We start from the raw sequence: 14,980 nt of genomic DNA, 5'->3' as shown, positions 1-14,980 counted from the left end.
AAACACCCGGGCGCCGCGGGCTCCCGCTCACCGCTGCGGGCCCGACGGCCTCCGCGGCCCCGAGCAGGCCCGGCTCGGGCCTAGCAACCGGAGTAGGCCCGCCCCGCCCCTAGCAACCGGGGTAGGCCTGGCTTGGCACGAGCAACCGGTGTAGGTCTGATCCGCCCCTAGCAACCGGAGTGGGCCCGCCCCTAGCAACCAGTGTAGGTCTGGCCCGCCCCCAGCAACCGGAGTACGCCCGTCCTTAGCAACCGGAGTAGGTCTGACCTGCCCCTAGTAACCGGAGTAGGCCCGCCCCTAGCAACCAGGCGACACCCCCCCCCCGGGCGGGGAGGGGCAGCAGCGGGCTCTGGCAGGACAGTTGCGGAGGGCTCACGGCTGCGTGGTTCAGGCCGAGCCGGAAGCGAAGGCAAACTCAAGTGCATCGGGATGAGCTCAAAACCCTGTGCGGGGCTGGGAGCTCCCAGGGCAGGAGCAGGGCAAGGGGGGGGACGTCCAGCGCAGCGTACCCACCAGCCACACAGGGGGCTGACATGGTGGTTGCCCCCCACATTGGGTGAAGGACAATGGCAGATGGGGTTCTTTGGGTCAATCCCATCTCTTGCCGGGCGCTCGTACCCGAAAGCTTGCAAAGGAGAAGGGAGCAGGTCCATGAGCCACCACCGAATCCAATGCTTCCATCTCCGTTTCTCCGCAGCAAATGCAGCTGGCACGCAGGTGGGTGGAACAGGAAGCAAAGGGAGATGCAAGCGCACCCATGCACCCTGCTGGGTCCCCACCTGGACACCCTGGCCCGCAGCCCGAGCAGTAGTTTTGTGCAGGAGAGGCCTCGGGAGCAGAGACTGGGTGCTGCAGGGAGGTTTCCTCGTACAAGAAAGCGTTTCACGGGCCAGCCCCCCGGCTAAGCAAGAACCACAGGAAGTAGTAAAGTGTGAAAGTGCTCCAGAGCGCAAAATATTTTATTTAAGAATTTACAGTGTCAAATCTAACACTTAGGAAAGATAGCAGCTCCCAGCTCAGAGGAAGCGTTCTTTGAATTAAGATACTTGGCAGTCTCTACTGAAAGATGTGTCAGCAGCACGGCTGAACTGGAGGAAGCCAAGTAGCTGAACAGGGCTTTTGAGTTAGGAGAGAAAAAAAACAAAACAACATATCGATCGCTGCTGCCCGACTCAAGGATTTAGAGCGTGGACAGTCATCGGGAGGTTACGAATTCTTCCAAACAACACACCTCAATACCATATATAATCCCTTTGGAACATATTTAAGGCTGTCCAGATTTTAGAAAGGTGGTCACATTACCCGAGGAAAGAAAAAACAAAAAGGGACGACATCAGCAATTCCACATTTACATTATTTCTAGTTGTGGGCAGAACTGCAAACATTAATCAGCTTCCTTGGCAAATCCTAAAGAAAATGTGACCTAATGATTCAATAAATATGTTCAAGTGTATTTTCTCTGGGTGGATCATTTTGCCTTTTCACAATTCGTGTTCGCACCTCAATAGTTTTCAGAATTTTCTATATTAAAACCTAAAGCTTTTCTTCAAGTCCACTGGCAGAGAGACCTAGTTCACCTAATTTAGTATGGTTTGAGATTCATCTGTTAACTATTTAAGACCTTAGTTAGTTTAGTTGAAGAACAGAGGATTCTGGCACTCAACAAGAACATTTTTCAACAACTTTCAAGCTGTTACCACCTTAATTATATGGTGCCAAGAGTTTGAGAGAAAGCAAGTAACCATATTGCACTTAAAAAGAACACTCACTCACTCGTCAGAAATAGTACAGCGTTGGCTATTATACAGAGAGCTTCTTTCAGAATATACAATTTGTTTTACAAGTAGTCTAAAACACAAACTACATACATACTAGATAAGATCCAGATCAGATTCATTTTAGATTTATTACAGTCACAGTTTTCATTCAATATAGGTCAATTTATTTGGATGAGCTGTGGCCCCGTCTCCCAAAAAAATTGCATGTGAGGCATTTCTCAGATGTGTCTTTAACCGTCATATACTGACAAACACCAGTATAGTTTCCCATATATTAAATTGTGCCCAGTCCTTTTCAGGCCCAAGTTGGGTGTTAATGTGTGGGCGTGTCCTCCATTGGGAAGGAGGCATCCCCTCAATGGAGAACTGTGTATGCAGTATAGAGATGGTTTTTGTAACAGACAGTAACTGTTTCTTGTCCCTGTCCACCTTTTCACCCCCAGTGGAAAGAAAGACCTAATCATCTTTGAAGGCTTTTTTTTTTTTTTTTTTAAAACCCTTGCTTGGTAATGATTCACGTAGGTGAGCTGCAAGTAGGAAGACCCATTAAAAGCAATCAGCCAGCATTAAATTACTGTCATATCACTTGCAAGATAGTACTGATAACCACGTGCCATAAAATTTGAGCTGGTCTTTGTATACCCAAAACTAGCACGAAAGTGTTCCAAACACTCCGCCATCGTCTATTTCAACGTTGGGTATTTTCTCTGTCCAATTCTTCCCATCCTTGAACTTCCAGTGGCTGCAGGAGACTGAAAGATTTAAAGAGAAAAATAAACAACAAACCACCAAGTAACTTAACCGCCCCCTTATCTACTGAACGTACAGCCCCTGAAAAAAATCTGACTAGTATTTTTTCTCTCCAAGGTAAAGAACCAATTTGCTTTGGACATAACAGGCTTAAGGCACTGATCCAATTTCAAACGACTTAAACAGGAACTGGATTGGTCTGTACCTGAATATGACATGCAGGATTAAAACAGCCATGTTACCACACAGCAGACTGCTTAAGTACAAGATCTGCTATGACTTCTACAAGGCAGATGATGCGCCTGTCAAATGACATTAGCATTAAAATGCCGTGTCGTGTATTTTAAAAGCCTATTCCAACACCTAGCTTGATTCTGCCCAGTGCAAGTGATGACCAGGATGGGAGAGAGGGGCCCTGTTGCATGGCCACCACAATACTCCTGCTGCGAGGTAGGAACACAGCCTAAAAACAAGCTCAGTGATTTGATCTCACCATGTGTCCAAACACTATGGAGACAGGCCAAACAAAGGGAAACATGCCAGAAAATGCATAGTAGGTTAAATGAGCCAGTGCTGTGGAATCAGTAGGAGATGTGTAGATGGGGACCTGAAAGATGGAGAAGGGTAGACAGGACTCAAAAGGTGGTGTGGAAGAGATGAGCGACGTCAGTAGGAATGAAAAGAGAGGCTGTGTAAGAGGCGGAAAGCAAAGGCAGAACAGAAGGAGCACAGGCATGATAAAAAAAGAGGCAGCTGGTATTTCTGGCCATGCTGAAGCACTTTTTGAAAGCAGACTTGGGAAGGCAGTTACCCAAAGGAAAGGAGGTTCACTGCGATTGACAGCTATATAGGTAATATTTAGCTAGGTTACTTTACTTTTGCAGTCAATAAACCCAGGCAGCAACGGAAGGATTTTACTCACATGTGCAAAATGAGAAGGGTTGTAGAACTGAACAGTGCCAGTGGGAGGTCCCCCTGATGGTGGTACGCCACTGAGAGGCTAGAAAACAGATTAGTAAGTTAATGTGCTATGCAAAACAACAGAACTGTACCACCTCTCCCAAGCTTGAATTGCTTACTTGTACAAAAAAATATATTTCACAGGAATATCTAATAGATACAGAGCAGCAGATTTTAATACCATTGCAAAAAGTGCTGACACATTTTGCATTTTTTTAAAAAATACTTGCTTAAAGTAAGTATTAGCAAAACAATATCACATGCACAAACTGTCAACAGCTCTCAATATCGAAAGCATGCAAAAACCAAAAACAAACACACCAGTGCAACTTTACTGAATTAGTATCTTCTGTTTTTGTTAGTAGACTTTCAGCCTCCCCAAAAAATATACACACCATCTGCAATAACTATTCTGCTTTAGTTAAGCACCAGAAAAAGATTCTGTCAGCCCTTTACCATGACCCAGAGTACTGAAACTCACAGCAGAGATGAAGCATTCCTTTAATTCCTACAGGGACTGTTCGCTGATGAAATGGGCAATGTTACCACTAAGATTTTGAGAGTCGCTGCAGCCTAGTGAGGTTTTTCTTTTTCGGTCTGGTTGTTTTGGGGGAGGTAGGGGGGTTGTTTTTTTTTTTTGTTTTTTTTTAAAGCAACTGGCTTCTTTGCTATCTTGGGACACAGTTGATCAAAATCCCCAGGTGAATTACTTGGAAAGAAAAATAAAAGGATGCCTAGATTCTGTGCATTGTCTTTGGTAAGCGTGAATCTTTAAAGACCCTGTTTGAGTGTTAAAAGGAACACTGCATCATTGGTTACTCTCTTAATGTTATTTCTGTGATATGGAGAAAAAGAAGACGATGACTTGAAAGCAGCATTAGTAAGGAACTGAGCAAAAGCAAATTAAAAAGGTGGGGGGGTTAACGCAAGTGAGAACGGCCAGCCACATGTACCTGATTAAAATGCTGGCTTACTTCACGTGATAATGAACTCATTGAACTAGAGCGCGAAAGCTACAAAACAGCAAGAACACACACATACAAAAACACAAATAAAATCGTCATGCAAGTCACTGCCCCAAGCTTTCAGTTTCATTTTAATTATAAGTTTTGTTCTGCCAAAGGTTAAACCAACTTCATGTTAAAAAAAAAAAAAGCCAGTAGTTAGTTTAAAATCAAAAAGGATTTTTTTAAAGCATGAAATTATGTAGATACAGAAAACATTTAGTAGGAACAAAATGTCATGTTATCCCGCCTGGCACACAGTGGTCTATTCTCTTCTTTGTGTATTTTGCATTTAATATTAGTGACATTAAATGCACGCACAGAGGCAAAGAGAGACCCTACAAATGTTTAACTTCACACTTCACTCTTAGAAGGGCCTTTCAAAAAACCGACGTGGAAAAGGTGTTCTCGCCACAGTGATGACACTTAACTTGAACTTTGGCCTCTAGCACTTCCATTTCTGGATGCAGTCACTAAGTTTCCATCTCAGCTAGTCAACAATCGATACAGTTAATTGCTGTTTTAGATTATGCCTGCTAAGGCCTCTACAGCCTAATGGTTAAACATACCATACAAAGTCATTAGGCATCTGCTTTGAATCAAACCTTACCTCGCCTGACTGAGAGCCATCTGGATTGGATGCAGGGAGTTCAGAACCAGGAGGAAGCATGGCAGAATTTAAATACTGTAAATGTAAAACAAAAAAAACCCAAATCAAATGCAACCTTGCAGATCTCCATTTAAAATCAGGAAGATCATATGTAGATTAGCACCAGAATGATGATTTCCTTCGTGCATACATTAACCACTCTGAAGCAAATAAGCACTGAAGTACACAAAGCACTGACGTAACATGCCTGATGTGCCTAACTGCTACAAGGGCTCTCAAATTCTGTATTATGGGGAGCTTGCGGGCACTGTCCTACTCGGGGCTATACTCAAATTTTTCTAACAGTAACATTTTACTATACACATCAGGGGAGTTAAAATAGCATTTTGGAAATGTATAGGAGCCAAAAGCGTTCAAGTAGAATGACAACTGTTATGGGTAAGAACTAAATAGTGAGGACTCCTTGGTATTATGGGAAACACTTGGAGGATATTCTCTTCCATGTGCCAATGTGACAGCATGTTGTCAGCGCCTGGATTTAACAAGTCTCACCAAACGGCCATCATTTGCATCCTATGAAGTTGCAGATCTAGACAAAATACTCTAGTTCCTTGATAAGATATTGGCATTGTAATATTTTATGTTGCAAGGCCAAAAATAGTGATGCTTGAGGAAATGACTCCTGCCTCAGTACTCAATGAATTTCAAATACAGTTGATGTGCTTTGATTAAACAGAACAGTGAAGGACATGAACCAGATAAAGGGTACTAGAGCATTGGAAAGACATGACTGCTCTCTATAAATGGAGCCTGTCACCTGATTCAGCAACCATAAGGTACCAGACCAGTGGCATAGCTAATTGCATGCAGCAGGAAAAACCAAAAGGCTGGAGTCCTTATCCAGCAAACGCCATGCTCACAATGCCTGCACCCAGTGCCAGGTAAAGAACCTAAACCTGCTAAGATTTTTCTTTTTTTGGTCTTTACTCATCACCCTTCTGCTTTCCTTTCTCTCTCCTTTTCTGTCACAAGGGATTAAGCCTGTGCACAGGAACAGTGTGTAGGTTTTGCTGCTAGAAAACCGCAAGTGCAGTATACTTGGTTTGTCAATTAAAGCTGTAGGGGGAGGCACCGAATAGTCTGCAGCCTTACCAACCTACCTGTGGCTCTGCAGCTGCAGCAGCATCAGTGTTAGCTTGATTTGTAGCTGGTGTCTGCTCGACTGCCCCACTCCCTTCTATAGGCTGGGGTTCCTCTGGAACTACAGGAGATGCATGTAAAACTCACTTAAAGTTACACTGATCTGATCATCTTCAAAGTGAAGACATATCAGAAGAATTATTTCCTCAGTATCCCCTCAGAGCTGGTTGCTAGTCTGGCCCAGGGAGCATGTGTGCAGCTATTTATATTAAAGCTAGCTGCATATAAGAAATTAATATATTTAGGTAGGGAACCTCTAAAAAAAAGTATAAACACATTAAGCAGAGGATCTGTAGCAACCAAATATGCTTTTAAAGTCTAAAATAGACAGCCTTGGCCAGAAAGCAGCAGGTGAGAAAAAAAAATGTGATCTGACAGGCAGCAATTAGTGAAATGTGAACGCTTCAATGGTTAAAGAATAACGTCTAGCAAAAATCAAACTGAGGGACGCAAAACAACTTATTATCTACATAAGAATGCATGCAGCTTGCACTGCTTTCTTAGGGCTCCTGAGGGTTCTAGTACAGCCTCTCACTTCCTATTAAACTGAAGACCTACTGCATAATATTATTGTTTAAAAGCACTGTTCTGTTTATGGTGCAGGTGGTGGAATTATTCCCTTTCATTACTATATGCCCCTGCTTCTCAGTCCTAATGATCTCGTAACAGATCACAGAACCCTGCTTACTACAGATTTTCTACAAGAGGCTGTTTATGGAACTGCAGCAGTTTTTGCAGAGTCTAAGCTGATATGGACCTCCCTGTCTTTTAAAATTCAGAACAGATAATAAGAGGAATTAATATTTCTTAGACTCAGACTATGACACATAGGCATCTTAAAGGAAGCTTGTCTGCTATCTCACTGCAATTTATCCACTTTTGGCTTACACACCTGAGTTTGGTACAAACAGGTTTGCAGGGATAGGCATGGGTGCCAATGGGGCAAACAGGTCTGACGGGGCAGGAACAGCGCTGCTTGATTTTGCTCCACTTGGATTTAGAACATCCACATAACGAGCTCTGCTTCCTGCTGAACAGCAAAATATAAACATGGCAATGAAACATTCTGCATTAGCAGTTTAAAATTAAGACAGGCTGTTTTCTGGTTAGAGCATCTTCCAAGACCAAGAAAGAACAGACCCAAGAGCTGGGATGGTGAATTCCCAAGACACAGCACACAACACTAGCAGTGATTGCCATGGTGACACCTAGTATACACAGCTCCATGATACAACTGAGCTGCCAGGTGCTTCCTGAGAAAAGCAGTCTCCCAAAGGGCTGACACACTTGTTTTAAGGAAAAATCTTAAAACCTTCCTCTCTATAGAAAAGAAAGCCACCTATTGCTGTGTTCTTACCTGCTCTTCTGGAGAACATGTTGACTGAGGCACCGGGTGGACCCCCAGGTCCAGGTGGAGCTGCCTGGGGAACTTTAGGAAAGCCTGTTGGCGGTGGAGGTGGTGGCTTGCTCTGCAGGCAAGAAACACAAAATTAATGGCATGCTGAAGAGCAGTGTTTAATGCTGATGTTTTCAATACATTTTATAGTAAATGTTAGAGTAAAATATGCACTGGTTGTAACAGTTCTAAGCCTACACAACGTATGTTACAAGAAACCAACAGAAAACAGTTGACCTCAGTGGGTGAGATTATACACAGGGCAAATCTTCTTTGCTTTAGACTCTGAATTTTTCAGTTTCCTAAGACTCATTCTCCCCTCCCATGTTTCAAGCTATACTGCATCATACCAGGTGATCAACCAGGTGGGAAATACTAGTCTAGATATCAGCTTCTATACAAAAAGCCAGATTATAGTCTTCAGATACACTTATGTAAAGTCAGAGTAATTCCACTTTTAAAGCTCACTCCAGTCAGCCAGTTCTCACCAGTAACTGAAGGCAGAAAAGCCACTTCAGCTGCAGATACTATATTGTAATGCAAGGCAATCTAACAAAAGGCGATTCCTAGCCACTGTCTATAGTTCCTATTAACTTCTGAAGCATTTATATGATCATTAGGCAGACAAGGTTTTTTGGGTAAATGTGATCTCTTTTATTACACTACCTAAACAAACTAATCAAAGAGATGACATTTACCCAAAGAATCTTGTCTGCCTATGTCTTTAGACCAACACGGCTACAACCAACACCCCCCCCATAAATTATCATCATCCATTTAACAAACCAGAATTTCCTCAGATCTTTACCTCTTCTTCTGGCTCATCTAAATTGACCCAGCGCTGCTTCTTTTCATCCCAAACGATCTATGAAGAAATCACAGATCTTGGTCAGTAGAACACATAGGTCACACAACCAGCTAAGCAGCAAGCCATTTCAAGTCATTTTTTTAAAAGCCATTTCAGAATTAACTCATCACTGAGGACATTTATGAGTCACGTATTTGTTTACATGTTGCCAAGCAAAATGTAACCAGTGCACTAGAAAATGATTTTAGCAAATTCACATGTGCGATGTGTGCTGTGGTTTAGGACCCTTACTGATTTGTTCTTATCGTCTGGAAGGTGAGCTTCATTCTTTCCTTTTCCCATCAGCCATCGAAACCAATTTGCACCACTCTAAAAATAAATACAAGTCTTTTTAGTGTCGTTCTCCAAAAGGCCACTTGCAGCCGAGTTAAAAATCACTTCATACAACAATTCCAATGCATTAGTGTCTTTTCATTTAAGCTTATTCCAAAATGGTTTTGCTTAGAATTAAATAAAAAACTCAAGGTGTATAAGGAAGAGAGAAAAGCTGCTTTCAGGTGATGTCTGAAATTGTGAGTTTTAATGAGGCAGAGGGATACAAGAAGGCTCAGCCAGATGGGAGAAGCTGTAAGGGGAAGCTCTCCCCAGTAGACAGAATTGTATGCAAGGACAGGAGACCAATGTCAGTGAAGCAGACAGATTAGGGAGGGGAGTAGGATAAGGTCTCAGAGAATGCCTGGACTAAATCCACTGGGGATTATAAATTCAGACAAGGCAATTTTGAACTGGCCCCAGAAGAGATTAAGAAAGCAGTGAAGCAATGCTTCAGTGCCTATACAAGTACATAACTAACAGCACTGTGCACGTGTCAGAGTTTTGGCTAAGAAGTTAACATATAAATGAAGATGACATATAGTCTAGCAACAACTCAGCAAGGCAGCCTTCCATCTCCCAGCTTAGGGAAACCACGTGTCTTAGCTGACGGTCATCACTGGCTGTTGTAACCGCATATTCAGTGCAATTTACCTTTCTAGATGCCACCTCCTTCTTGTTGTCTTTCTTGGTCTCCTTCCCTTCAGGAATGGATGGGGGAGGAGGAGAGGGCTGCTTTACTGCTGAATTAGATCTCTCTCGTCCTACTGAATGGGTGGAGGACTCGGAAGTGGTTCGTGATCTCCGCCCGTAGCCCTGCATTACCAACAGGCAGCAATTTAAATCTTCTCGCTATTAACTTTTCAAACAAGGTTTAATTTTGCACAAGTAAATTCCTTCTTTGAAAAGAAAAAAAAAAGTCAGCAATGAAAAAAGAGAGATGCCAAGTCATCAGAAGCAGGTGAAATGTAGACAAGAATAAAGATTCAGTGAAAGAAGCAGCCAGGATGTGGCATACCATGTGTGCTGAAGACTGGGAGGTAGATCTGGATCTTCGTCCTGGTGCCTGGTTAAATACAAAGCCAGCACGTGCTTACTAAGCAAGCAACTAAAAACAGCAAATAGTACATTCCCACCTTTTCCCATTTTAATTAAGTGCTTCCACACAATATGGGATGGATCAGCCTTAGTTATTCAAGTATATCACTGCTTTTGTGTTTAGGTCCAGTGTACAAGTAAAAGAAACCTTTAACCTAACTACACGATTACACAGCAGTGTGACCTATCTATGACGGACGTTGTGAAATTAGGGCATTTCATTGCCTAGAGTCATCAACAGCTCAGACAGCTATCAATCAAAAGAGGGTCATGGAAAACTAAAAAATGAAAGTCCACAGAAACCCCCCACCTGAATAGTAAGGCTTGCTACATTTTTTCTTGGGTCTTCAGTTCTTTGGCTCCTTATTTAACAATTTTGATTAACACCTGAGAGTCTATTTGTACAACTGCTTAACAAGTGGTTACAACATCTGAATCCTTCAGCAGTGGGCAAATGCTTCCATGTTAAGCAATGTTTATGCTAATTCTGCCTCAAGCAATTGTCACCTCAGAAGACTAAATTGTTTGCTCAAAGGGATGCCCAATTTCAGTGGCATTTAATACTGAATATAACTGCTGTGCAGGAGAAAGAGACAGCTTCTTATGGCCAGCTTCTAAACGTGTTAATTTTGCAAAGCAGGGTCAGTTTCCCTCTCCAAGTTCTCTTAGTCACTGAAGTATCCTACAGCTCTTTCAGGACCAACCTTCTGGTCTGAAAGAAGCAAGAACAAGTGATGGGGCAAGCAGTTTAAAGACCACAAAGCAATAAGTCTTGCTTTCTTACAACATTCCGAATATGGATACAACAAATAGATCATGTCCAATTTCTCATGCTTTTTCTTCAGTCTGAAGAAACATACACATGCTGCATTTAGTATTTTAAAGTGCTGGCAAATAGCAAGTCCTACGTTTGCACACAATTTTTCACCACTGTCAGCTGCATTAAAGATGGAGGAGACAGAAATACCATGCTAGCCATTTTGCCATAGAAATCATCCTCTCTTTCCTCCGGGAAATTCTTTCGACTTGGAGATCCCTGGGGAAGCCTCTGCATTGCTTGAAAAAACAACAACAGAACGTGTTAGCCATTTTAAGTATTCTTTTAAAAACAAAAAAGAAGTCCAAGTTCTCAGTGGTTATGCAGAGAACTTGGTGCTTTAAAATAATATGAATATCCAGGGGCTGCATGGACTGGAGTCTGCATGGAGTTACTGGGTTTTGGTCCATGTGGAGGATCAAAACCAGCTGAAAATCTATGCAGTACCAAAGGCTCTATGCAAGATCCTCTCTATGCCTCAGTTTTGACACACAGCATGCTCTGCCATGAGTTCTAGACTTTCCACTGTACTAAAATTGCCTCCAATTTGAATCACAGGCCCTCCTGTAATTTTAGTTATGCGCCTCTCCAGTAGTAATGCCAACTGTATTACATTAGGATGTATTCTGACCAATGAGCCTTCAGTAGAAACTAGGCAGACTGGTGTGGGGTTTTACTAATTTCATGTCATGACCAAGTCAAACCTAGCATCCAAGACCAATACTGTTTAGTTCTTATTAAAGAGGCTTCTTCACCTTTATGATCTCCCTTGACATTTCACCATTTCAAGTACCAAGATACACTGTATTCTACTGCCTGAAAGACTTCAGTCTCCTTAAGGACAGGGATGACATTTGAGACCAAACCTGTTTCTTGGCTTATCTGTTCTTCTGGCCGGGCATCAGCTGTTAGAGGTGGTGGCCCTCCCGGCGGCACTGCAGGGTTCAGGTAGAGTGGTGGCTGTGCCACTCCATATTGATGTGGAAAGCCTGGAGGTGCAAAGCTAGACCCTGGACCAACTGAAGGAGGGGCCACAAGATATAAAGGAACAGTACCACCAGGATCTTGCTGTGGAGGAGGTGGCATCATTGTAGATGATCCATCAAGAATTGTGTGAGGTGCTGCAGTACAAAGTTTGAAGAAGTTACTTGTAACTGAATGGAAAGAGACATGACTTAAGCAAAAGACTGGAGAGCCAGGAGCTGTCTAGCACACTTAAATCCAAGTTCTTGTGAAAAAGCCAAGACAATGCTCTCCCAGCTCACATTTCCAATGTTTTTTACTGTTTCTCTTCTCCTTGGGGAAGATAAATTGGGGGCACAGCACAATATATAGGCTCATTTATGAGCAAGAACAAAATCCTTATATCCATTCATGTGCAATCAGAAAAAAACTGGCATTTACTGGTAAAGTAGTACCCTGACTTCTAATGCTGTATAAACTTTAGTCCTAATGATGAAAAACCATATATATTTCACAAATAAAACCCAGTTAGTTTTTTGTTTTAAATGATTTTTCAAAGTTGGAGACCAGTTTCCTTTTTGCCCTTTGATGACAATGAGAGTGATTCAAAATACTTACCTGAAGGCATCAGCTGTACACTTTGCATGGGCTGGACCATATTCGGTAACAAGGATGCTAGCAACTGGTTTTCAGTACCAGGACCCATGTCTGGTGTAGCTCCTGCTCCATCACACTGGCTGATATGGTCCAACTCAGAGCTTGGTGTGCTAGAGGCATATTGCTGAGGGGTGGATCTATCTGCACTGTAAGCTATTACACCCTCCTTTAATAAAAAGAAAGAAAAAGAAAAACACCAGATGTTACAAATCATAACCCATGATGGGAAAATCCTAACAAAAAGAACACAGACTATTTGTTAGTTTCTTGGAGGCAAAGGAAAAAAAAATCAGGACTTTTCAATTCAAATTTTCCATTTACAATTCAGAAACGAGCAGTGAAGCAACTGCTTTTTCGCAAACGTGAAAAGTAATTAATTCCAAATCAACCTCATTACTGCAATCAAGATGTATAGGCACACCTTGCCTCACACAAACACATCTTGTATATTACTTGCACATTTATATAAAAAGCCATTATTTTATGAAGAAGGTCCGTAATAATCTGAAGGCAAGTGTCAAATCCTAGAAAAAATTGGTTCCATACCTTGATCTGTCCATCCAAGTGTCGAAGTCGTACTAACCAAGTAGGTTCAATAAACGTTTCCTGCTCTGGTTTCTCCTTGATCTGAGGGTCAAACAGGCGCAACTGCGATGATACCTGTCAAAATAAAACATTACAAAAATGATGGTTGCTAGTCAGGAAGTCAATAGAACCAGCGATTTTAGAGGTTTCTAAGCTATACGTCCTGGCTCATGACATATTAAGCCATGAGGGCTTAATTCCGAGAAGCACTCATACACATACCTGAACAAGCTGGTTGATAAGCACAGGTGAATAGTACTGGGGATCTCTAAGAACAGTTTTGGAAATCACTTCACAATAATGGAAAGCTTGTGCAGCAAGTCCCAACTCAGCTAGTCGACAAGCATAGATGAATTTGAAAACCTGCAGAATGAGAAGGTAAAATTATATTCACAGGCCCAGAACCTAAGGGGCAATTTGACCCTTCAGCCCCAAACTCAAATGACCTGTTATCACATGTAGTCCAGATTTAACATGAATACTAGTCAAAAGTTTCCCCCACTCAAGTTGCCATGGGGTAACAAGCTGTACATCAAGAAAGTCAAAATAAATCCTGCTAGTTTTTTTCTTTAAATCCCTAAATTCAGATAATTACCTTTACATTCTAGAAGTCTGGATTTCATAACATTACCATTAAAAGGAAGTAAAAACGGATTTTGTGATCATTAAGACACAACCCCACAAAAAGCACACTAAATCACCTTAAAAATCTACATCTGCTTGGATACCAAAAAGAAAGCAACAATTCATAGTTGCAGTGTATGTGATGTAAAAAACATTTACTTGTTTCAGAGTTAGAATAGTTTATGCTGCAAAAATAACCTTCCAATATTTTAAACAATGAGGATTTGGAGAGGAAGTTTAGGAGAGACAAGACCCACTTGGAACTGGCTAAAGCATACATGTGAATGCTAGACCAGTCACAGAAGAAAGATTACCTCTCAACAAAAAGGGATACTAAACAAGAAACAGAACAGCTCTTCACCTGGAAATTGGGTAAGCTGCCAGGCTGGGTACCAAGCGACTGTGCATATTCATAGGCTTCTGTTCTTTGAATGGCTTCATTAGTGGCAAACTTGAAAAATGGCAAGCTATTAGAAAATAGGGAGAAAAAATAATTAAATGCCTTGAAGATGAAGGCTTCTATTTAATATATTTGTAAAGGTGATCAAAAAAAAGGACAGAGGTCTTCCCAAGCTCACTGATCTATCATCAAGCATGGCTAAGACAAGCCAGTTGCTCCAGGCAATGACATACAGTCATGGGGTTAACATCACCTTGGACTTCCCAGACCGAATGACCAGGTAGTCACATACAGCTTGGTCAACTTGAGGCAATTTCTGGCCTACATGTGGAGCAAGGCTCAAACCCACGTCTCTGAAACCAGAGTGACACCTAAACTGATCTACCGCTGCCCCCACTCTGTATTGGGATACATCCAATGCATCTAAAATTGGTCATAAGATGTTTCAGACGCAGAGTATCAGTAACTGTTGCGCTTTAAAATAAAGCAGGAAGGATGTTAGTTTAGCGATCTGACAAGCAGCTGCGGTTAGTGATACTGTAGAGCATTACCCTTAAGTCTCCAACCCTTAGGTTTCACTTTCACCTTCATTATTTTTTAATTAGACATGTAATCAAAATTCAAACCTATGATTTGATCCAATTAGGACAATCTTTGTTGTTTTCTTTGTATAAACTCCAAATCCAACCTGGGCCATCATGTAGCAAAAATGTGCAGCATCTAACAGGCCTTTGGAAGCTGAAATAAAATACAACGGATTGTTTAAGAAATTTAATCTTAAGTGGTGCATATGTCATTCATAGCACCTTGCGCTGTTTGGGTTATTCATAATCCATATTTATCCCCAACGAGACAAAAAAAAATCTACAGAAGCAAAGAAGTTGAACTTTAAGGGCATCAACTGTTTTCGTTCATAACAAAAACAGCCACTTAAGTTTAAAAAAACCTCTTCCATTAG

The 14,980-nt window shown here is 41.9% G+C and overlaps 1 protein-coding gene across 3 annotated transcripts in view; it reads right to left on the bottom strand.

The window, feature by feature from the left end:
• Positions 1-930: 930 nt before the first annotated feature.
• The window catches only part of SEC16A (SEC16 homolog A, endoplasmic reticulum export factor), a 34,120-nt gene continuing 20,070 nt past the window's right edge, over positions 931-14,980 (bottom strand). For 2 of the 3 annotated variants that reach the window (XM_019510796.1, XM_019510798.1), the window contains 18 exons: positions 14,649-14,760; positions 13,984-14,089; positions 13,221-13,361; positions 12,960-13,073; positions 12,375-12,579; positions 11,660-11,914; positions 10,944-11,032; positions 9,897-9,944; positions 9,533-9,694; positions 8,798-8,875; positions 8,507-8,563; positions 7,660-7,771; positions 7,195-7,332; positions 6,263-6,363; positions 5,103-5,177; positions 4,442-4,501; positions 3,451-3,528; positions 931-2,530 (listed from right to left, as the gene is read on the bottom strand). In XM_019510796.1, the coding sequence (XP_019366341.1) occupies positions 2,462-2,530; positions 3,451-3,528; positions 4,442-4,501; positions 5,103-5,177; positions 6,263-6,363; positions 7,195-7,332; positions 7,660-7,771; positions 8,507-8,563; positions 8,798-8,875; positions 9,533-9,694; positions 9,897-9,944; positions 10,944-11,032; positions 11,660-11,914; positions 12,375-12,579; positions 12,960-13,073; positions 13,221-13,361; positions 13,984-14,089; positions 14,649-14,760 (2,000 nt within the window). In that variant the 3' untranslated portion in view covers positions 931-2,461. The remainder of the gene's footprint in view (positions 2,531-3,450; positions 3,529-4,441; positions 4,502-5,102; positions 5,178-6,262; positions 6,364-7,194; positions 7,333-7,659; positions 7,772-8,506; positions 8,564-8,797; positions 8,876-9,532; positions 9,695-9,896; positions 9,945-10,943; positions 11,033-11,659; positions 11,915-12,374; positions 12,580-12,959; positions 13,074-13,220; positions 13,362-13,983; positions 14,090-14,648; positions 14,761-14,980) is intronic. The other variant, XM_019510797.1, reaches the window with a different exon arrangement.

Source organism: Gavialis gangeticus, unplaced genomic scaffold (genome assembly GCF_001723915.1).
Source record: "Gavialis gangeticus isolate Ggan-Ray unplaced genomic scaffold, GavGan_comp1, whole genome shotgun sequence".
In the NCBI taxonomy this organism is placed as follows: Eukaryota; Metazoa; Chordata; order Crocodylia; family Gavialidae; genus Gavialis; species Gavialis gangeticus.
Note: the sequence above shows the minus strand (reverse complement) of the source record. Positions and strands in the feature narration are given on the sequence as shown.